This window comes from Macrotis lagotis, chromosome 7 (assembly GCF_037893015.1).
Source record: "Macrotis lagotis isolate mMagLag1 chromosome 7, bilby.v1.9.chrom.fasta, whole genome shotgun sequence".
NCBI classification, from domain to species: Eukaryota; Metazoa; Chordata; class Mammalia; order Peramelemorphia; family Peramelidae; genus Macrotis; species Macrotis lagotis.
Genome location: NC_133664.1, coordinates 191,278,640 through 191,303,574, shown reverse-complemented (window position 1 = coordinate 191,303,574; position 24,935 = coordinate 191,278,640). Strand labels below are relative to the sequence as shown.

Below are 24,935 nucleotides of genomic sequence, written 5' to 3'. Positions count from 1 at the left end.
TGACTCTAGTCCTATAGCACCTCTTTCATTCTCTATATCTTTCAATCATCAATTATATTGCTTGAAATCATCTTGAGCAGTTATTTAATTATCCAAGAATTAAGTAGCCTCATTTGGGTCACAAGACTTGAATTCATCAAGGGAAGTTAGGTGCTCTCTAAATAAATCTCTTTATTTATATTGGTATGGATTTCTTTTTAGGCATTTTTGTTCTGACCCTTCTTTATCCAAGATTAATACAGCATGTCTTTTCTTTAAAAGGGAGACAAAGGCAAAGTATGAAATGAATAGCTTTACCTTCTTTCAGTCAATTGTAATTGTTGCATCCATCCTGAGTAACAGACCTTATTTTACTTTTCTTGATCTTTGTCTTTCCTCCAATAAATGGTTAAATAGACTTTTTGCTTCCATTATATCCTTACCATCCTCAGTTCATTCTGAGCTTAGCACTCCTAACAATGTTTTTACTGGTTTATGACAGATACACTTTTCCTTCCCAATATCTGTTACTTATCCTTGGTCTCAATCTTCAATGATTTGTTCTTTGTGAATCCATATGAATTTCTTCATAAAATTCTTGGGTTTTTGCCCTTCTCAATAGAAATATTTGTCTTTATTTATTTGGAATTATATTCTTGAAAGTTTCCCTTCTATACTGGTCTGACTTCAACCTATATAAATTTAATTTATGTGTTCCTACCTATTTTTTCTATAAATTCTACTTTTCTTAAAACTAAAGTCAATATCAGACTATGCCTGGCTTTTCTCTCTCTATCATAAATCATATTAGAGAGTTTTCATTTTTCCTTAAAGTTTCTATAATTTCCCCCCAACAACAGTTATTCCCTCTTAGGGAGGATCAGCTCTAAAATGCCAATTCCATTTGTTAGCTCTAGAACTTCTGAAGGATGAAATTATTAAAGTGAATAAGAAATTATTATTAGTTGATCTGGGTAAGAGAGAAAGAATGTGTGTGTGTGTGTGTGTGTGTGTGTGTGTGTGTGTGTGTGTGTGTGTGTCTGTGTGTGTGTGTGTGTGTGTGTGTGTGTGTGTGAGAGAGAGAGAGACAGAGAGAGAGAGAAGATATATAGAACTGAAGGGTGCCACCAATAAAATATTCATCTTATTTTGTTTCTGCCTAGGTGCTATATTGCAATGGTTATCAAAATATTCAGTTTCAAGTGTCTTTCACACTTAAAAAAGCTTTGAGTATGAACCAAAGCATTTTTTGTTTCTATGGGTTATATCTATCAATATTCACTATATTAGAAATGTCTATAGAAATATTATTTTTAAAAGGACCCCTGAAAGGATCTCAGGGATCCCTCCTCCAAGGGTCACCAGATCCATTTCAGAACTTTTTTTTAGGTTTTTGCAAGGCAAATGGGGGTTAAGTGGGTTGCCAAAAGCCACACAGCTAGTAATTATTAAGTGTCTGAGGCAGGATTTGAACCCAGGTACTCTTGACTCCAGGGCCACTGCACTACCTAGCTGCCCCTCAGAACTTTTAAAATCACTTTCAGACCACTTTAAAAACCACTGAATAGTAATCCAATGGATTATAAAATGAATTGGTTTTTTTCTCCATTTCACTCCAAACATATTCAGTTAGTCAACCAATCAATAAATATTTACTAAGAATCTTTCTGTTTCACTTGGATTCAATTCACTTGCAAGTCAAGAAATCACCTCCCTGATGTCATTGGTCCTCTTGGAGAATGAAGGATAAACAATACCACCACCAAAAACAATTAAGGATCTAGTCTGAACTGAGAATATGCTGTAGTGAGGATGCAAAAAGAGGGGAAAAAAAGATAGTTCCTGCCTTAAAGGAGCTCAAAATCTTGTGGAGGAGACAACATGCAAGTAAGTTCGAACTTTCTATTATTTTTATATTATTTGAACCCTTAATTACTTTATTTGAGTATATTTTTTTCTTAATATATAAATTTAATTCATCTACCTTGCCTATTTTGGTTAAAGTATTCCAATTCAAAGCCAAAGTGTAGTTTTATGGGTTTTATTCCATTAATTTCAGTGATACCTATGAACACAAATTTTTATGTCCTTGAATTAAAAATAAAAATTCATTTTTCTTGTTGCTTTAATTTTTATATTTGTGTCTAGACTTTTGAGACTTTAAATTTTACTAGATTCCCTTCTTAGAGTTTTGTCTTTATAAAGTTGTGGTGTCTGACTGCAATTACTGTATTTCCTTCTTGAATTTAGCTATACTCTATGATAACTAGTTTATTATTTAATGAAAAAGTCAGATTGCTGTTCTCCAGATATTTTCACTGGAAGATTCCCATATTCTTCTCCCTTTTCATCTGCACCTCCTTGCTTCCTTGACTTATTCTTAAATTCTCTCAAAATTTTCATTCTCAATCACTGACTTTCATAGAAACACTCAGTGTTACAACAACCTCATACACTTTTTTGCTCTGTGACCCTGGCAAGTCACTTCACTTATAATTGTCTTAATCTCCTGCACTACAAAATAGGGATAAAAACAGCGCCTATTTCCTGGGATTGTTGTGATTTTCAAAAAAAGGTAATATTTGCAAATAGTGCTTAGCATGAAGCCTAACATACAGCAAGCACTATATAAATGCTTATTGCTTTTCCCTTCACAAATCTTTCCTTAAAATCACCTTGATGTTTCCTTCTTATTCAGCTCAAATTCTTGTTTCTTTTTCCTTTCTTTTCTCCAAATACTTTCTTATACAGAAGTTAGAAATAGAATATGCTTTTTAGCATAGAACAAGTTAATTTATACTAAGTAATAAAATAAGTGAAAAAAATCAGTATTATCAGTATTTTCAGATTTCATGAAGATTTCATTAGCACTCCAGGGAATAAAGTTGATTACTAACTTCAGTGAATGAGTAAGTTACAAAATAAATCCACAAAATATCATCATTTCTACATAGCAGAGATGTTAAAACAAATTTAGGAGGACATGATAGCAAAAGAAATTCCATTCAATATAACTCTAAGTTACAAAAATATTTAAGAGGCAAAAACAATCTTTAGAGAATTCAAAACAAATAATTGAGGAATATTCACCTCTCATGGCTGGGTTGTGTCAATATAATAAAATGAATATACCACTAAAATTAATTTAAAAACTTAGTATTCTATCCATCAACTACAATGGGCTTAATTTATAGAACTCTTAAATAAATATATAGAATCAAACCAGATACATAAGCATTAGAAACAATTACTTAGAAGCACAATTGTGTGAAGTCCAAGAACCTAAACCACTTCGAAAAATCTTCTATTATATTTCTTGTTAGAATGTGAGTTCCTTGAGAACAGGAGCTATTTTACTTTTCTTTATATTTCCAGTACAAAGCATAGTGTTTTGAAATCAGGAAACACTTAATAAAATCTTTTTCATCTATTGATTTAGGAAGTAAAGACTTCTTATTTGACCAAAAATTGCTGGAAAAGGGAGAAAAGCTATTTGGAAAAATAAATTTTCAAAAAACCCCAGCATTTATAGCATATACCATTAAAAGTTCCAACTATATATGCCATCTAAATATAAAATGTCATAATAGGAAAAATAATAATGGAACAGAGAAGGTAAGGTTTGGAAGAAAATAACTTTCATACCTATAGCTAAGGGGAAAATTCTTAATTAAATCCTGGAAATAGATGATTTCAAAAAACAAAATAAATAATTTTGAATATATTAAGCTGAAAACTTTTGAATGAATAAAATCATGCAAATGTTAAAAGAAGGAAAACTTTCAGGAAAGAAGAATTTGCATGAAATATTTTTGATAATGATCTGCCAGCTAAAATATATATGAAAATAGCATAAATACATTACATTGTATTCCCTTATGTAGACAAATGATATGAACAATTAGTTTTTTGAAAACTTTTAAGAATAATATGAAACACTCTTCCAAATGTGTATTAATACATGAGTATCAATTAGATTCAGTTAGCATTTACATCAGAACCTGCAAACTAGGAGAGAAGACAATAGCAAGAAATAGAACATATTGAAGGGGCAACAGAAAGATGGCCCAACTAGTAGAGGTATGAATTGATTCAAAACTTCCAGAAAGATTTTGGAATTATGCAAATGAAATGATTAAACTATTCATACCATTTGACCCAAAAATCCCATTGTGAGACAGATACCCCCAAAAAGGTAAAGATTAAAGAGAAAGGTGCCATATTTCCCTCCCCAAAACAAATCAACATCACAATACTTTCTAACAAAAAAAAAACAACTAAGAAAAAAATTGAGTGCTTATTGATTGAAAAAGGACTAAACAAAATATCATATATGAATAGTTTAGTACATTACCATGCTGTAAGAAATGACAAATATGTGGAATAAAAGAGATGTATGAATTATTACAATGTAAATTAAATATAACAAAGAAAGCAATATGTAGGCTTTGACCAAGTAAATAAAATAATGAATCTGAGACATCATGACCTATTTTGGTTCCAATGAAGAAGTATAGAAAAGACATCTTCCTTTAATTGAAGCGGTAGATGGCCATCATTATGGATTACTTCTCATGTTTTCTTATTTGGTCATGAAATCAGTTGTTCTTGCTTATTCTTTTATTCATAATTATAATTCCTCTTAACTGCTCAATTTATAATTTATAAAATAGAAGTACTATGTAGTGTGGACACTAGTAAAGATAGGGGATAAAGTTGCAATCTAGTTTACTTTTGTTTATAAAGGATGTAATGAGAGGTTTGGTATAAGAGAAAATAATTACCATTGGTTAAAATAAAGTGTCTAAATTACATGAATTGGAATTTTCTGTGCTTTCCCATCCAGTACCTAAAGTTATGAGTTAACCTTATTAATGTTTCCAAGAGAAACCTTAAAATCAAGGTGATTTTGTGTAGTGAAGGAATGGTCTTGTCTATTTCCTCATTTTAATCTAGGAATACTGAAATATTTCTAGTACTTCTTAGAAATTTTTTCTAATAAAAGGTAGATTTCATTTTGAGACATCTATATATGTGTAAATATGAGTCTAATCATAGAAGTTTTCAGGACAAAAGCACCTTTCAGATTATCTGTACCAATTCCCTTAAAATTTATATCATAATTCAAGTCCTCATCGACTTTCACCTTAGCCATTTTCTTCAATTCTTAATTAGAAGTGTCAGTTCATGAGGGAAATAATGAGAGAGAAATTGCTGATGGTAGAAATGTCCCTAGTTCCTTTTTCATTAATTCTAAGTTTCCATGCTCATTCTCTTTCCTGTTTGCCATGTAATTGTTTCTCTGTATCCACATTTCCTCATTTTCTGGGTTCCAGTTGTTTCTTCAAACCTTCAAATTTTCCTTCCCCTGAAGCAGCATGTTATCCATGGAGATCAAAGTCATTCAGCAGAAAAGATCTTTCTGCATACCTATTATAAGGTCTCTACCTCCTATCAGAATATTTCTCCATTTATGCTTAACCCTCCATTGTCTTGAAATTTCCCCCTTTTCTTTCCCTCTTTTTAAAAAATAATCAGTAAAGTCAATGTTAGTGCTTAAAATGAGATCTGTCATTTATTAGGGAAAATTTACTAAATTGCATGTGGTCACCTGAAACCAGGAATGGTTCTGAACATGATCCATGTTGGAAGAGAAGAAGAATAGTATTGGCACCTATAATAATTATAACAAAATTTGAAAAGTAAAAAGGAGGGGGGAAAAAGAGTAGTTCAGCAAAACTATCCAATATATCAGCCATATCTGACAGTATATATAATATTCTATAGGCATAGACTACCACCTCTGCAAAGATGTGAGAGAGAGAAGCACATTTTTTTCACTTTGTCCTCAGGATTAAACTTAATTATAACAATTATTCAGCATTTAATTTCATTTTTAATATTTCTGTTTACATTTTTGGCTTATATTATATATAACATGCATATAATACAATACCCATAGATTCCATACACACACATTATATATATATATATATGTATATATGTATATATGTATATATTTCCTGATTCTGTTTAACTTACTTTGCATCAGTATAATCGACATCTCTCATTAGTTTTTTAATTCCTCTTATTCATAATTTCTCACAGAGCATATTTCCCAGTATTATATCCAGATACCACAATACATATAGTAATTCCCCCAATTGATGCTATAAAGATTTTAGTGTCTATCTTTAACCTTCTTTGGGTATGCTCAAAGTGGGAACTCTGGTTCAAAGAGGATATATATTTCTCTGAAAAACTTTAACATTGTTATGGCAGTTAGAAGGATTCTACATAGAAAGAAAGTATGGAAGTGAGTTAATTAGTTTGGGATGATTTAAAAATATTGGATAGGGAAGAAAGAGTGATGCCCTGAAAATGAGAAAAGAGAGACAAAGAATGGGAAAAATTATCTCACGTAAAGGAGGAATTCCAGGAAGATATTTTACAGTGGAAGAAATAATGGTAGAGGTGAGAGAGAAAGAGAAATAGGCAAAGCTTGAACTACATTCATATCTAAATAGGTTACAAAAGGGAAAATCAATCTCTCTGTCTCTTAGTCTCTCTCTCCCTCTCTCCTCTCAGTCTTAAAATACATCACCCATTCCTATTAAAACACTAAAAGCATATGAATTAATGGTGCCTAAAGCATAATTGAACTACATAAGATAAGGAGAATATAGAGAGGGAGGAAGGGAGAGGGAGTAATAGACATCCCATAAATCTTAATTCATTTGAGCTGATTAAAGAAAATTGAACAATCACAATTACACATTCACAGGTTTTGATAAAGAAAAAATAGTTAGACTCAAAATGGAATAGGAAGCAGGAAGAACAAGGATAGAGAGGAATCTAAAAGAAGACAGGATAAAGTAAAAGTAGTAATAAGTAAATCAAATTTGATTGGTGGAGGGAGGAATGTTAAGGGAAGATTAAAAGGAAAGGAAGAAAGTAAATATCTGGAAGAGATTTACAGAGGAAATAGGATGTTTTCCTTGTAATATCATATGGGCAAACTCCCTAAAAAAGTACAAGTACAAATTAACAAACAACTAATAATCATACCCATGATTATGAATGAAATGAACCTATTCACAAAAGGGAAGAGAATAACAGCATCAATTAGAAAACAGAAGCTGACAATACGGGAATAAGCACAGCAGAGCAGCATCTCACCAAAAATACATCTATGGCCTTGTAGTCCATTTATCTGAGCTTATCAATCGTGTTCCAGATGTATCATCTCACCTCTCACCTATGATAGGATACATATTCTTTATTGATAAATGTGTATTTATAGGAAAGTATACATGAAGTTTATAGAGAGATTGTATTGTTGTGGCTTTTTTATTAGTCTGTTTAATTAAAAGTCTTCACTTATATCTACAATTTTTATTCACTGTTTGAAGCTCATGAGCCATGATTTTCAGTCAATTAATCAGGAAGCATTTATTAAGTGGTTTTTCTGTCCTTAAGTGCTAAAGATACAAAGAAAGGGTAAGAAGTCCTTGTTTTCAAGGAACATATATTTGAAAGGAAGAGCTAGCAGACCAACAAATAGCTACATAAACAGTACATTCAGAGTACACGGAAGGTAATTTTAGCAGAGAAAGTTCTAGTAGCTGGGGGTGGGAATCAGGCAAGTGCTCTTATGGAATTTGTATTTGAGTTGAGTCTTAGAGGAAGTCAATGATTTTAAAAGGAAGGAGAACATCCCAGGCAGGACAGAAAGTGTGAAGGCATAGAAATGGAAGCAGCATCATGTGTAAGGAACAGCAAGAAATTCTGAATAGATGGATCAGAGAATTTGAGGAGGCAAGTCAAACATAGAGACTAGAAAGGTAGGAAGGGAATAGATTGTTAAAAGTGTTTAAGGCCAAAGTATCTAGTTTATCTTGGAGGAGTAAGGAGCTACTAGAGCTTGTTGAATAAGGCCTTGATGTGCTCAGCACTAAGTGGGGAGAGATTTGAGGCAGAGAGAACAATTAGAAAGCTATAACAGTGCAGGTGAGAGGTGATGAGAGCCTGAAGTGGGGTAATGGCTTTATGAAAAGGAATATAAGAGAGATATTTGTAAAGGTGGAAAAGACAGGGTAGCGAAAGGTGGATTCCACAATGGTTTCAATATGTGGGATGAATGCTAGTGAGGACGACAAGAATGACATCAAGGGTACAAGCCTGTGCGATTGGGAGATGGTAGTGCCCTCAACGAAAATAAGGAATTTCAGAAGTGAGAAGGGTTAGGGGGGAAAATGACTTGGACTTGAGAAGCTGTGATGCAATAGAGTACTTGGATATTATTTCTGAGGAGTACATGTGACAATGTGAGATGCCTCAGGTGTTACATGTTTCCTGTCAGGAAGTTTATCCTCTGTCTCTAAAAAAAACTTAATTAGGTCACTACTAATTTATTAGCTTTTAAAATTAGTATGGCAGACTTTAAAGTGTATGTTAAAAATTTATATTTTATGGTCCCAAATTATTTTTTATGCTTTTATCACCAATCCCAAAGCTTGCCCATAACTAGGAATGTTTTTAAAATTTAAATGTCCCTATCTTTGTTGTCAAAATGCCTATTATTTGATTTTTTTTCTTATTAAATCATAGGTTGAGTAGCATCTGACTCAAGCATATACAATGGAAACCTACAAGTATGTGTGTGCATGATAAGGGGCTCATTTGTCTTTGGCAAGGACATTATTGCTCCTGTTACCTTAATTATTAAACAGATGGTACCTCCCTTCATTGACTAGCTGCCCTGGTTGTTCTCCGCATGACATATGAGTTCTGCATTTCTGGCTGAGCCCATTTGCAATGTTACTGATTCTACAATGTTACTGATATATGTGTCACATCATTCAAAAACTCTGACTAATAACAAAAAGGAGTATAAAGTATAAGGGAACCATTTATTCAATAAATTCATATTTCAAAAGAGTTAATTTCACTTTTGATTGTAAAATTATATTTCTATATCAGAATAAGCATGGCATATTGAAGCAATTATCCAGATCCTGTGGACTAAAAATACTTTCACCTGAAATATGAATTTAATTAGGCAAAAGTGGTTTATTAATTATCACCATTATTATTTTCAGTGGTTGAGTTCAATCTAAGATATGGGAGTGTTTTAGAATTATATGTATTTAAAGTGTCCTTGCTTTGTCTATTAATGAAAGCCCCAGCAGCAGAAGGGACTACTGAGGGTCTGGCACACACCCACTTAGCAGCCTATTTGTGGTGTTGTCATAATTGCTGATCATCATACCCTTGATGAAGTCAGTCCTTGGTTATATTTAGAATTACCATTCGTTTCTAAAACACTTGTTATTTTTGTGACATCATTGTCACCCATTCAAATCACAGGTGTGATTACAGTACTAAATGATTTGTTGCAAGTTGTGTGTGTGTGTTTTCAATATAAAAACATCATTTTACAGTGATAGGAATTTGGTTGACACAGTCCAGTCTCCCCTTTGGAGGAAACTGATGTTTGGTTAGAACTACCCTAAGATCCCTTAACCTTTAAAAGCTCCCTGAGAGACAAACCACAAATCCTAGTTTAATTGTCAGTCGCCAGTAGTGGAGGAATATTCCTGATTCCGAATTCTTTTGCTTTGTTACTGACAAAATTTCAAAAGGAAAGGAAGTAACACAAGCAGGAAAACAACGCTTCCTCCTGACAGCAATGAAGATAAAGTGGTTTTTGTAACGTGAGACTGTCCATCACTAAGACCAAGAAGAACCACAAAACGTTTCCGGTTTGAAAATTATTTTTGCGAGCAGGTCCATTCAGAAGTGCCTCTTGAATTTGGTTTGCTACTTAAACTGACTTGTGAATGAATGTATGGTTCCTGTTCAAAAGAGTGAAATTGTGGTTGGTTTCTTAATTTTTAAATGACAGAAGGGAGTGAGTTGGCTACATAGTACCCTTCCTTCTTTTAGGGAGCCAAACAGAATCCCTTCCTCCGAACACAGCTAAGAAGTTAACGCCAATGGGAAAGCCAGTCATTGGATCCCACGTTTCAGAACTGAAATCTTTCTAGCTTGTGACCGGAGTTCAGCGTAGCGGCTTCTCCTGCGTGTTTATTGCGTAGGTCCCAGGCAAGGAGTGGGGAGCAATATAGAAGGAGCGCCAAGAGCAGCGCCTCCTCGGGGGCAGTGGCGAACATAGGGAGGAAGTCTGTTTTTCAGAATTGACTTAAAAAAGAAAAAAAAAAAGAACGGGAAAGAAGGAGGGAGAAAAGGCGAATAAAAGATCTCCCATTTCGGGTTTTTGTTGTTGTTATTATTACTTTGCTCACGGATTGCCTTGATCAGAGTATGACTTTCCTCAGGTTCTTGTATCTACTTAGTTTACAAAACTGCAAATCCCCGGGACCAGCACTAAAGCAAAAAGCAAAAAAGCACATCCCATTTTCCCTCTCACCCGCCTTCCTCTTTTCATTTCTCCCTTCCTCTTTCCCCTCTTGCTGTTTTTCTCTCGAAGAGTCCGTTTCTCCGACTGAGTTTAGCAACTCTTCCTTTTCCCCTCCTTTCCCCCCTTTTCAATTTTTTCTTTCTTTCTTTCTTTTTTTAATCACTGAGACCCGGACTAGCTCCCCGCGCCCTGGTCCCACAGCCAGGCTTTCTTCTTTAGCCTGGGGGAATGGCGATTCCCATCTGGCGGCAGTGCTGGAAGGGACTGTAGCAGGAGAGCAAAGAGTGATGGAGAAAGGGCCGAGAGAGGAAAGAGAAGAGGGAATACTCGCTCTGCTTTTGGAGCTCAGCTAATAGTTGGGGCAGCACCAAGAAGAGCTGCGGGGAGATGGGGATGGCCTAGCCCTGGAGATGGACGAGCCCTTTTGACTTGTCCTCTCCTGCTGCTGCTGTTTCTTGGGTCGCTGCTGCTTTGACTTCAGTCCTCCCCTGTCAACTGAAGGATGCGGTTCGCAGTTTGCAAAGACCTCAAGTAAGAAGCCGGGAGGATGTGTGTGAGTGAAAGAAAAGACCCCGGGGGGTGGTTGTTTAAAAGCTGCAGGAAAGAGGTGTCGGGTCGGTTTCGCCCCTGCCAGCTTTGAACTCTCAAGAGCCCCTTTCGGTAGCACGGTCCTCCTCCCCCCTTCCTCATCCTTCCCCCTCTCTCCACCTCTAGAAGCACCTAATTGCTTATTGTGAAGCTGCAACTTAAGGCGATTTGGGGTGGGGGAGTGTAAAGGAGAAAGAAATCAAGGCAGGAGGAGTTGCTACCCCCATTGGGTGCTTTGGTGAGGAAGGCTAAACCGTGGCCCCAATGGGAGCGATGGCTGCTGTCAGGGACCAGCCCAGCAGTGTCCGGGGGGCCGACTGCGACCGTCACCCTCGTGATGTCCATCGCTTGCCCCCGCGCTCAGCGGGTCCCTGGAGACCTCCCCGGGAGCCGGGGTCCGCCTGGGGAAACTTAGTGTTGAGCAAGCTGCGGAGCTCCCGGAAACTTTCCTCTGCGCTGTGCGCTGGCTCCCTCTCCTTTCTGCTGGCCGTGGTGGTGAGGCTGGTCCGGGGCGAGATCAGCTGTGACCTGGAGGAGAGTCAGGCGGCGGCGGAGGCGGAGGAAGCGGCGGCGGCGGCGGCGGGGGCAGCGGCTGAAGGGGGCGTCTCAGCTCTGCCTCGGGGAGGTCCGCCGAGTGGAGGCGGGCAGCTCAGCGCTGGGCTGCAGCCCGCCGCGCTGCTCTTCGGCTTTCTGTGCGCCTTCTTTTGGATGGGCTTGTACTTGCTCCGCTCCGGGGTCCGCTTGCCTCCGGCGCTGCTGCTGCTGGCCGCCTGCTGCGGGGGGGAAGCGCTGGTCCACCTTGGGCTGGGAGTCCGCGAGGATCATTTGCTCTCTCTCCCCGCCACGGGGGCGGTGCTCAGCTGCCTGGCCGCCGCGACATGGCTGGTGCTGAAGCTGAGGCAGGCTGTCCTCATGATCTTCTTGGTTAGTGCGGTCCGGACCGCGTCCCTGATTTCCTTAGAGAGGGTCAAGGTCGCCTGGAGGCCCTACCTGGCGTATTCGGTGGGACTGGCGGGGCTGCTTCTAGCCAGGTACCCAGAACATTTCCTGCTCCACTCGAGAGCAGGGGCCCGGACAGAGGATTTTGACCCCCAGCTGGTCGTGGGGACTAAAGAAGAGCTCTCGGCATTGAAGAGGAGGAGGAGGTCCAGTTCCGTGATCTCCGCCGAGATGTCCGGCTGCGGCAGCAAGTCTCATCGCAGGACCTCCCTTCCCTGCATACCTAGGGAACAGGTAAGACTCACAAACCTCGCGTCCGAAACACAGCAGGGCTGAAGCAACAGGGGCAGGAGAGACTCGGAGCGCGGCGAGTCACGGTAAGAAATGGTCCTGGATGCAGGGAGGGACAGAGACTAGGAACAGAAACACATCTCAAAGACTGGCAGATGGGCATCAGTTGCTCTGACCCCCAAGCACCTTGCAACTTAGACAATTATCCACAAGGATTCAGAGCAAAAGAGATGATCTCTGGTGGGTTACTCACAGCTGTTGCAACTTTTAACATTCCCTACACCTGGCTTGGTCACCCACTTTAAACTCTTCAAAACGCGTTGACTCCCTTTTACCCCTTTATTTTGAAGTAGTGTTTTGCACTTGGTTTTAAGTTTGGTGGATGAGCTTTTAAAAACGTGGCCTTTGTTGTATTCCTTCCATATTTCTTAAACAGTGGTACATTGGTGGAACAAAGATAAACAATTCTACAGTAAGGCTTGTTTGAATTAGTGCTGTCAATATAAAAGTTTGGAACTTTTTTGCAAGCAGGAGATATCTGAGGCTGTCTAATGAGTTATAAATATATTAGAAGTCAATTTGGGGGGTTGCTATTGTATAAACTGAGACTAATAAACATTCATTTGAGTGTTTTTGCATTTACAAATTGTAGGATTTTGGTAATATAGTTTTACAGAACAATTTGATAACCTATCTGAAGACTGGATTAAAACATTTTTGTATATTATGCAAAGTATGCAACAAAGGGTAGAAGAAATATTTATCCAGGATTGTATTTGATAGAATATATAAATTCCTTTTAAGTTTAAAAATTGCATAGCAATTAACTTCTGTAGATCAGTGACCCAGCAATCATCCTTGGAGTTTTTGAAAACTGAACCGTATACCCTTATTTAGGAAAAAAAAAAAAAACCTTTTAAAATAATTTCAGTAGGAAATGAGTGTGCATGCTTTTGTGCAAATGTCATTCTGACAGTCTCTGAAATTATGAGCATTTGAGGACAAAATGAAAATCATTACATGCTTCTTGGAATTCAGTGTCTTTTCATTACAGTTCTAAAAAACATAGCAAGCATTTCTTGTAACTTGAAAAGAAAACTTAATTTTAAATCGTGATTGTTTATAAGTAAGAATAAGTATTCAGTATTATGTTTTTGAACAAGTTTGATGCAGTGTCAAAGGGGGAAAATAAGGGATAAAATTGGAATTTATATTTTTTAAGACTAAATGATAGTTAATGTTTGAATGACTATTGACTGAGAGATTATTCTAAAATGTGAAAAAAAAACCACTTTTCTCCAAGTGACTGTCTGGTTGTGAAAGCAGTTGAGCATTTTCTGAGTAGGTGAAAGTCATCGTATGGTTTGGGTAGCTAGTTTTCATTCTGGAAATGAACTGATAAGTAAATATATTTGTAGGTTCTGTACTATCTGAAAGAGTAGCTAACAATTATATACTTTGTCTTTGTTTTAAAATTATGCATACTTATTTAACATATTGTCTAGATAAAATAAATATTACTCTGTAAGAAAATTACAATAGTGTGGTACATACCCTCAAATTGATTCTATCATTCTTAATAAAAATTATATCAGTCCAAAGAGAAGATAAGAGAATTTGTTAAAGGGAAGATCAGCATTAATTTCTTTTTTTTACAGGTATATGGGAATGTATTGTCTATCTTTAGAATACTTGCCTAGCCTGTATATGATATTTGGAGGTGAATGGCAAGTAAACAAGCCATGCATTTTTAAAAGAAAGGTTACATTTTTAAATATTTCATCATATATAATTCCTCTCCAGTGAATTTTATTTAGGTAGGTAGATTTAAATTCAAGAGGTTTCATGTTTCCATTAAGAGGTCAAGGTTCTACTTTCCTCTGCATTAGATACTGAATGGAATTAAGATAAAGTAAAAGTGTCAGTAAATTGTGGCATATTTTTCATTACCCTTTTCTTATTTTTATATTTATATTGATAGGTGAAAAATTTGACGCATTTAAAAATTGTTGCATTTTAAAGCTTATAAAATTGTTGATAGGTGGAAAGAGTATATGCCATTCTTGTCATGTAGAATAAGTAATGAAACTATTTGAAATCATTAACCTTATTTAATTATAATTTTAACTGTATTATTTATGAAAAATATTATTCATTGGTTCATGACAAAAGGAGGATCACATTTAGGTGAAATTTAGATCCTGAAAAAATTTAAAAACCTATGGGCAGGTGTTTCTCTTTTTAGAATAGATTTTCTTTTCAAAGAGTATATAAGAAGCTTATAATAGAATGATATATATATATATATATATATATATATGTGTGTGTGTGTGTGTGTATATATATAATTAATATGTACAGTGCTTTATAAACATAGATAGCATATTGTATCAGCAGAGAATTTAGCTTCCACCACCAATAAAATTTTGGGTCCAAACATTCTCTTAACCCTGAAAAATTGCCCAATGATGTGAAGTTGATGAATAAATACATATAAATGACATGCACGGAAGGAAAACATGATTTATGGTGCAACATCTACCACTATCTTAGACACTTTTTTTAGAAAAAACAGTAATTGACTCTTCTAAATGTGTCTCGACTTATTAACTATTAATTATTCCATTGCCTTTAAAAAACTGAAAGGGATCACAAAACACCACACAGTAATACATTAGACTTGTTCAAGAACTTTCAAAGACAGTATACAGGAAAGCAGAGTCCTATGATAAACTTGATAATTTATTTGGACTTTGAGCATCATAAGTTGTAAGGGTTGGAGAGAGTGACTAATGCCACATTCTTCTCTGGATACATAAAAGTGATCTTTCAGTTCCTTATAAAATCTCTCTTTAGTCCTTCCTTCCTTCTCTTCCCTGACTGCTCTACACCCTTAAAGGATAGGAAGATTTTTAGGCCAGAAGTCAGAGTCATCATTTTAAAGGGTTAAGGCATTTCAGGAAGTCTGGTGCAATGGAAAGTGTGCTGGATTTGGATTCAGAGAATTTGATCACAGATCCCACCTCTGATGCTTGGTTACCTTTCTTGGTTGGGACAGGGGTGGGTGTGGGGGCCCTCAGTTGCCTCAGCTGTCAAATGAGAGGTTGGAGTAACTGATGTCTGAGGTTTCTTCCAGCCTTAATTATGTGATTCAATGATGATGATGATCTAGGATCACTCCTTGATTTTTACAGATGATGGGATTTGGGGGCCTAGACAAGTTTAAGTAGCTTTTTAAGTAGTTGTCCAAGGTCACAGAGGTAATGAATGTATCAGACCCAGGCCTCTAACCCAGCTTCTTAGATTTCTAATCCTAATCACCTTTGACTGTACCATGATGCTACGTTTCTTCTCACAGCAGGAACTAGCAGTAGTTTAAATGGCATGCAGAACAGTGCCTTGCCATATAGTTTTTAAGAAAATTTGCAGTTTTTCATCAAATAGCAAGTTTAATCTTTATGACCTATAGCGTAGTCTCATTTGAAAGAAGTTTCCTTGATATCCCGAAGAACCAAAAATATGCAGGGTATTTAACATATGTGTTTGTATGTATATGCACACACACACCCCACACACATATATGCAAATATATACATTTATCTCACAAACTACATAGCTATAAAATGTTTTGATAAACTGCATATTCATGCAAATTGTCATGCAGGACCTATAAACAGATAGTGCTTTTATATTTCAATGAGAAATTTTTTATTAATGCATTCCTTTAACATTTGGACTTTGTGTTTGAAGAACACTCTTGTCTTTATACATCAAAGAAATGATTGATTAGTAGGGCACTGATTACAGTGAGTTCTTCATATTCATTTGAAAGTTTCCATACCAATGCTATTGATTTTTTCTGAAATTGTGATTTTTGACAGAAATATATATATTATAAGTTAGAAAATGTATCTTTTTCCATTTTGTGTATGTCTGTCTGTTTTATTTGTTTATGTTGGGGCATTTATAGGCAAAGGAGGCTGAATTTGTCTTGAAAATATAAAATGATAAACATTTAGGTAACAGCATTTTTAAAGTTCAAATTATACTGGCATACTAGTGTATTATATCACATATGCTATATCTATATAATACAGTATACAAATGTATGCTATTATACATAGGTTGTGACTTTTCATTTTAAAAGTGTTGGTAATCAAGTTAAATGAAAACTTAAGCAAACTTTGGAAATATTTGAAGCATGGATGTGAAAATTATAGAAGCAGAAATAGCTAGAAAATTTTCCATTGGGAAGAGGAATGATACATGATTGGTTGAACAGTTGAGATTCTGTTATAATTAGTGTTTTTGAAATTTATCTATTAGCTGTGGCCCTAACTTTCATTTTTCAAACAAGAAATTTAATTGTAATATTCCTTGTTTATATAGACATTCATATTATTTCAATCATAACTTTGGAGATATTTTAGTAGTACTAGGCTGATTGAAGTGTTACAGGCAGTAGTTCAGATGAGCATAGTCCACCCTGATGACAAAGTGAAATATGAATGTCAATATCATAAATGCCAACTTTTGAAAACAAAAAGGCAGAAATCCAATTTTTTTCCTAGTGGGGGTGAAGAAAAAAATTCTTTTTTCTGTTCCTTCTCTTTTTGTGGTCACATATTTTATAATTTCATTTTTTTTAGTTTAGATGCTTAAGTGTGATTAAAAAACCATTTTTACTGACAAATCAGTGAATCTATATAAACTTATAGACTAGAATATGAAAGAAGTCAAAACAAGAACTTTGTTCTTTCTGTACTGAAACTAAAGTGTAAAAAATGAAAAGTTATGGAACTGAAAGAAATTCTGTGTATGCTAGGCTGTCATGTTTAATTAAATAAACAGGCCAGAACAGTGACTCTGTGTATGAAATACATTTTGAAAAGCCTAGGGGGCTTTGAAAAGCTAGGGAAGTAACAAGGAGCAATAAAAACATGGAAAAATATTCCTTATATTTGTAATGCACTCATTATATTTATGTGAATTTGTCAATACCAAATGTTAAAGAATTTAGTCTATGGAAAGAATCAAGTTGATCAAATACACTTTAAAGATTCTTCTCTGGTTTTAAAAGCAAATCACTAAACTTAGGTTCAAGAAGACTTTTAAATCTTGTCTCAAACACACACCTTTTTGTTCTGAGAATCAAGTATTTTGAACCTGGTTTTATTTATCTGTAAAATGGAGATATGTATAGCCCTTATCTAATAGCAAGAGACAATGTTTAAAAAATTCTTTATTAACTTTAAAGCTATATAAATGTCATCTATTATTATCATGTTATTGATACAGGTAATTGTAGAGAATTACCTTTATGTTACATTTCTGAGGGGTTTGGAGTAAGATTACTTCATATTTTAAATTATTCGATCATATAACATTTCAGCATGTACAATAAGTAGAAATTATCTCTTTGAACTCCCTCATTTTCCAGATGAAGATCCTGAGGCCCAGAGAGTGTGACTTGTCCAGGTAACACAGAGAAGAGCATGCCTAGGATTTGGACTCAGATATAAGGCCTAGTTCAAGGTTCTTTTCATTATATCATACAACTTCCTTCTTAGTTTTCATTGAAAACACATAATGCATCTATTTGAAATTTGTTCTGTATTTATGTCAAGCAATAATCACTTTTTTAGGGGAAACTAGGTGGTGTAATGCATAAAGCACCGACCCTAGAGTCAGGAGAACCTGGGTTCAAATCTGGTCTCAGACATTTAATAATTACCCAGCTTGTGTCACCTTGGGCAAGCCACTTAACCCCATTTGCCTTGCAAAAAGCTAAAAAAAAATCACTTTTTTGATTGATTCTGATAGATTCTGAGAAAATGAGGAATATGTTAGGGAAATCAAAATGAAACCAATAGGCATATTATTTTGTATTAGTCTTCCAATTATACTATCTGGAAAAGGTGTGTCTGTGTCGATGTGTGTGTGTGTGTGTGTGTGTGTGTGTGTGTGTGTGTGTGTGTGTGTTTCACACCCTTTTCTTGCTTTCTGATAAAAAATACCATTGTTTTTGAGATTTCATATGAATTTTTTCATAGCCCATTTTTACTCTACTTTTTAAAAGAGAAAGTGAGAAAATCTGCACTGTAATTGTAACTTGTCACTTTTTGTAGACCAGGAGTATTTTTTCTCTAACATTTGTGTGCAGTGATACTCTAAAAATGGGAATATTCAGCAAAGGCATGAAACAGTAGTGTCTGCCTCACCTCAAGGTATACTTTAGGTTCCACGCTAACTTTAAAAATAATCATTTTCTTAGTCTTTATAAATGCTTTTAAAATTATACCACAGTCACTTACAAATACTCTTTCATCCCTACCTTCTAATAACAAAAACCCCTAAAAAAATAGTTCAGTAAAACTGATTTGCACATCTACCATGTCCTTAGAGTATATAACATTCCATATGTGTGATCTCCCATTTTTCTATTAAGAATGTGTCAAAAATTCATACCTCACTCTCCATCATCAAGATTCATCATTACAATCAGTGTGAGTTCACCTGCCTTTTAGTGTTTTTTTTATAATTTGGATTATCAAAACTTATTATTATTATTATTATTATTTTGTTTTTTCCTCATATTTGTCATTGCTTATCATTCAGTAATATTCCATGACATTCATGTACCAAAATTTGTTCAGAGATCCTCCAATTGATAAGTACCCTCTTTGTTTCCAGCGTTTACTGCCACAAAAGTGCTGCTATGAATATTTTGGTATATATGGGATGTTTCTTTCTGCCTTTTGATGTCTTTGGGCTGTGTGCCCAGTAGTGGAATTGCAGGGTAAAAGGGTATGAACAGTTTAGTGACTTTTCTCACATAGTTCCAAATTGTTGTCCAGAACAGTTGGACTGATTCCCAGTTCCATCAACAGTAGATTAGTGTGACTGTCTTTTCCACCCTTCCCCAACTTTGCCTACTTCTGTCTTTTATCATCTTTGCCAGTTTGAATGTGAGGTGAAACTTCGTCAGAGTTATTTTAATTTCCACTTCCTATATTAGTGATTTGGAACACCTTTTTCATATGGTTATTGTTAGTTTGTATTTCTTCCTCTTAAAAACTACTTATTAACCATGAGATATTAGGGAATGCTCTTTGTTTTTTTTTTTTAATTTTTATCAGTTCTCGCTAGTCTTGAAGAGCAGACATTTATCAGAGAGATCTAAGATAAATATTTTATTCTCATTTGATATAATTCTTTTCATAGTCTACATGTGAAGATTTTTGGGGGAAAACAGCATTTTAATACAATATAAATTAAATTATCTATTTCATCATGTTTGATAAACTCTGTTCTGCATTTGGTTAAAAGTTCTCTCCCTATAATCAGAATTATTTAAAATATGTACTTATGTGTTCATCTTGCTCCCTTCAACTTGCTTAATATTAAAAACACACACTGGGTTCAGGGGCCTGGGTGATTGTGTCCATTCTCTTCTTCATTATAAGACCTCTCGCTTTGGATTGAGTTTAGTCCTGGGAGAGAGCCTGACATAATGAAAGGAATTAAGCTCACCTTTCTCACACTCTCTGATTCATTTCCTCTACCCTGGTACCCCAGGGAAGATTTCATATCTATCTATCTATCTATCTATCTATCTATCTATCTATCTATCTATCCATCATCTATCTATCTATCTATCATCTATCTAAATATAGATATATTTATATCTATATCTATATATACAACTTAGGCTATGGCTCATATCTAGGCTCTCTTAAAGTGGAAAGTGAAAAGATATTTCATGAACAATATGGACATGTATTGGACAAATATTTCCTACATAGAAAATAAATATCAAAACACACAAGGCTTTGCAGTGCACATTGTCAAAGTGACTTAAAACAGGATTCAGTAACATAACTCTCTTGCAGTCTCTTAGGAGGTTGTTTTCAAAATAGATTTTTACTGATAGATTTTGTTTTTACACCACATAGATTTTTGCCTTTATTCTTTCTCCTTCCCAGACAGCTACTCTTTTAGAACCAGGTATTTTCTCTTAAAAAATAGAAAGAGAAAACAATTCAGGAAAAACCAATCAACACATTGAAGGAATCTGGCATTTTATACAAATATTCACACTTATGGTGCCCTCCTCTCAACCCATCCTTAACTCCAGCAAAATCATGGAGAGAAATGTCTTTTCATATCTCTTTGAGACCAAACTTGTCATTATACTTTTGTCATATTTTACCATTTTTAGGTGAATTGTTCTTTCCATTTCCCTTGTTGCCAAACTAGTTGTCTTTTCTTAGTTTTTTTTTTTTTGGAAGGCAATGGGGCTAAGTGACTTGCCCAAGGCCACACAGCTAGGTAATATATTAAGTGTCTGAGGTCAGATTTGAACTCAGGTACTCCTGACTCCAGGGCCAGTTCCCTATCCACTGTACAACCTAGCCACCCTAGTTGTCTTCTTTATTTTGCATTAGTTCATGTAAATCTTTCCATGTTTTTCTGAAACTCATTATAGTCGAATTTACTATTGAAGAGTTATATTCTATGTTATTCATGTACCACATTTTTAGCCATTTTTGAGTTACTGATGGGTATATATATATATATATATATATATATATATATATATATATAGTTTTTAGTTTTATACTACCACATAAAATACTGCTGCTATTATTTGGGGGATATATGAACCTTTTTTATTTGTCAATGGCCTCTTTGGGAATATATAAAGAAGCAAATTCTTAAGCCTCTTCTGAAAATTTAACAGTTTGTGAGCCCACTATATAATAATAATAATAATAATAACAATAACAATAATAATATAATAATAATAATAGTACTCATTTCATTTAAACTCTGCACCAGTCAAACTACTTCTGAGGAACAAATTTGGTAGGGTATAGGGATTGGATGGAGAAGTGTATTTCTTATCTCTCCTTCCCTCTTCATAGAAAATCCAGTGGCAGAGATGTCTTCTTATTCTCCTGGTTCTGTTCACTTCACTCTGGTAACGTATTTTACAGTTGCATTTAAGTCTTGAGAATCTTGGTAAGCTAATGACTTAAATGTTTTATGCCGCTTTAAGGTTACTTTAAACTGAATTTCTCTAGCATTTTCCCTTTTTTTTTAGAGAAAATATATCAAAATCCCAACTTTCTCTATGGAAAACATTTTATATGCTGCAATTTAACTAAAATTATTAGCTAACTTCATTAGTTTTTGGTTAGTTAATCATTTGTTTCCTTTAAAATCTCAATTTTACTAACATAATTATCTATAGAAGTTTCTGATAGTTCTCTGATCCATTTGAAAATTTAGTTTTTGATTTTCTCAAATTGACTTTGGTTTATATTGACTAATGGGTTACTGAATTTTTGGTTAGTCTTTAAAAAGCTAACTGTTTTCTTAATTCTGTATTTGTTATTATCTACCTTGTTATAGTCAAAGTTTCTTACTTTAGGTTAATTTTTATTTTTAAAATTTAACTTTTTAAATCAGCATTTTTTTCCTCTTCCCGCCAGCTCTTCACCTCTCAATGGAGAAATAAAGAAAAATGAAACTACTGTTACAGACATATTTCATCAAGTCTAACAAATTTTCTCATTGTTTCCAAAATATGTCTCAATTTCTAGCCAGAATCCTTTACCTCTCAACTGAAAAGAGAACAGTATATTTCATTTTGATTTTTTGGCATTGTGGTTGGTAATTCTTAATCAGAGTTTCTAAGTCTTTCAAAGTTGTCTCTGTTTATGATATTTTTTCATTGTATAAATTATTCTCCTGGTTCTATTCACTTGACTTTGTATTAGTTCATGTAAGTCTTCTTAGATTTCTCTGAAACCAGCCCCAATCATAGTTTCTTATGTAAACTTTATAACTACAACTCATTCAGTTATTTCCTTATTAATGAGAAACCTCCTCATTTTCAAATCTTTGCTACTGAAAAAAAAAGTTTCTTTTGCTTGGGTGTATGTCATCACTTAATAATTACTTCCTCTTCGATCATTTCTCTCCTCCCTCTCTCCTGCCTCTGTTTCCCCATTAAGTAAAAATATTTTTTACTTATTATATATATAATATATATATATATGTATTTATGTATTCTCTCTTTTGAGGGAATGAGATGAGAATGATGATTCAAGTGTCAGTCATTCTTATTGTTTTCTTCTTTTCTCCTATTTAATACACTTTGATTATATGAGATAATTCTCTCCCATATTTACTCTTCCTCATTCTTTCCACTTTTATTTTAAGGTCATCAAGACAAAATATAGCTAGTCACAGATCCTCTTCTTAATTAGACTCCTTCTATGACACCTGATGCTCCAAAGGGACACAGTTGTCATCTTCTCACATTAGAATAATAAACAGTTTATCCTTGCTTAGTCCCTTTTTGATCACTCATATTTGTTTTTGTTTTCTTTACATCTTTCTCTTGACTTGTATTTGATCATTGAAGTTTCTAGGAACTTCTGGTCATTTTATCTAGAATGCTTGGAAGTCCTCTATTTCATTAAAGATGAAATGTTTTGTTTTGTTTTTTCCTTCTGCAGGATCATATTTAGTTATGCTGAATATATTGTCAAGGGAAGATTTTTTTGGTCTTAAGCTTCTATTGTTACTTTCTGGAATGTTAGTACAGTTTTTCGCATCCTGTGGAGTGGCAACTGCTAAAAGGGTGTACATAATGCTTGAATTCTTTCTAGGTATTTCCTAGTATTAGTTTTTTATATGTATACGCTACATTTTGGCTATAATTCTTCTATGATTTTTAATTTTGGATTTTTTTCAAGACTGGTAAAGTATTTCTATTTGATCCTGAAATGATTGATTAGTAGGGCACTGATTACAGTGAGTTCTTCATATTCATTTGAAAGTTTCCATACCAATGCTATTGATTTTTTCTGAAATTGTGATTTTTGACAGAAATATATATATTATAAGTTAGAAAATGTATCTTTTTCCATTTTGTGTATGTCTGTCTGTTTTATTTGTTTATGTTGGGGCATTTATAGGCAAAGGAGGCTGAATTTGTCTTGAAAATATAAAATGATAAACATTTAGGTAACAGCATTTTTAAAGTTCAAATTATACTGGCATACTAGTGTATTATATCACATATGCTATATCTATATAATACAGTATACAAATGTATGCTATTATACATAGGTTGTGACTTTTCATTTTAAAAGTGTTGGTAATCAAGTTAAATGAAAACTTAAGCAAACTTTGGAAATATTTGAAGCATGGATGTGAAAATTATAGAAGCAGAAATAGCTAGAAAATTTTCCATTGGGAAGAGGAATGATACATGATTGGTTGAACAGTTGAGATTCTGTTATAATTAGTGTTTTTGAAATTTATCTATTAGCTGTGGCCCTAACTTTCATTTTTCAAACAAGAAATTTAATTGTAATATTCCTTGTTTATATAGACATTCATATTATTTCAATCATAACTTTGGAGATATTTTAGTAGTACTAGGCTGATTGAAGTGTTACAGGCAGTAGTTCAGATGAGCATAGTCCACCCTGATGACAAAGTGAAATATGAATGTCAATATCATAAATGCCAACTTTTGAAAACAAAAAGGCAGAAATCCAATTTTTTTCCTAGTGGGGGTGAAGAAAAAAATTCTTTTTTCTGTTCCTTCTCTTTTTGTGGTCACATATTTTATAATTTCATTTTTTTTAGTTTAGATGCTTAAGTGTGATTAAAAAACCATTTTTACTGACAAATCAGTGAATCTATATAAACTTATAGACTAGAATATGAAAGAAGTCAAAACAAGAACTTTGTTCTTTCTGTACTGAAACTAAAGTGTAAAAAATGAAAAGCTATGGAACTGAAAGAAATTCTGTGTATGCTAGGCTGTCATGTTTAATTAAATAAACAGGCCAGAACAGTGACTCTGTGTATGAAATACATTTTGAAAAGCCTAGGGGGCTTTGAAAAGCTAGGGAAGTAACAAGGAGCAATAAAAACATGGAAAAATATTCCTTATATTTGTAATGCACTCATTATATTTATGTGAATTTGTCAATACCAAATATTGAAGAATTTAGTCTATGGAAAGAATCAAGTTGATCAAATACACTTTAAAGATTCTTCTCTGGTTTTAAAAGCAAATCACTAAACTTAGGTTCAAGAAGACTTTTAAATCTTGTCTCAAACACACACCTTTTTGTTCTGAGAATCAAGTATTTTGAACCTGGTTTTATTTATCTGTAAAATGGAGATATGTATAGCCCCTTATCTAATAGCAAGAGACAATGTTTAAAAATTCTTTATTAACTTTAAAGCTATATAAATGTCATCTATTATTATCATGTTATTGATACAAGTAATTGTAGAGAATTACCTTTATGTTACATTTCTGAGGGGTTTGGAGTAAGATTACTTCATATTTTAAATTATTCGATCATATAACATTTCAGCATGTACAATAAGTAGAAATTATCTCTTTGAACTCCCTCATTTTCCAGATGAAGATCCTGAGGCCCAGAGAGTGTGACTTGTCCAGGTAACACAGAGAAGAGCATGCCTAGGATTTGGACTCAGATATAAGGCCTAGTTCAAGGTTCTTTTCATTATATCATACAACTTTCTTCTTAGTTTTCATTGAAAACACATAATGCATCTATTTGAAATTTGTTCTGTATTTATGTCAAGCAATAATCACTTTTTTAGGGGAAACTAGGTGGTGTAATGCATAAAGCACCGACCCTAGAGTCAGGAG

The 24,935-nt window shown here is 34.4% G+C and overlaps 1 protein-coding gene across 2 annotated transcripts in view; it reads left to right on the top strand.

Annotated features, from left to right (window-relative positions):
* Positions 1-9,429: 9,429 nt before the first annotated feature.
* PDE3A (phosphodiesterase 3A) overlaps positions 9,430-24,935 on the top strand; it is a 399,420-nt gene continuing 383,914 nt past the window's right edge. Inside the window, exon 1 of one of the 2 annotated variants that reach the window (XM_074194319.1) lies at positions 9,430-12,223. In XM_074194319.1, the coding sequence (XP_074050420.1) occupies positions 11,255-12,223 (969 nt within the window). In that variant the 5' untranslated portion in view covers positions 9,430-11,254. The remainder of the gene's footprint in view (positions 12,224-24,935) is intronic. The other variant, XM_074194320.1, reaches the window with a different exon arrangement.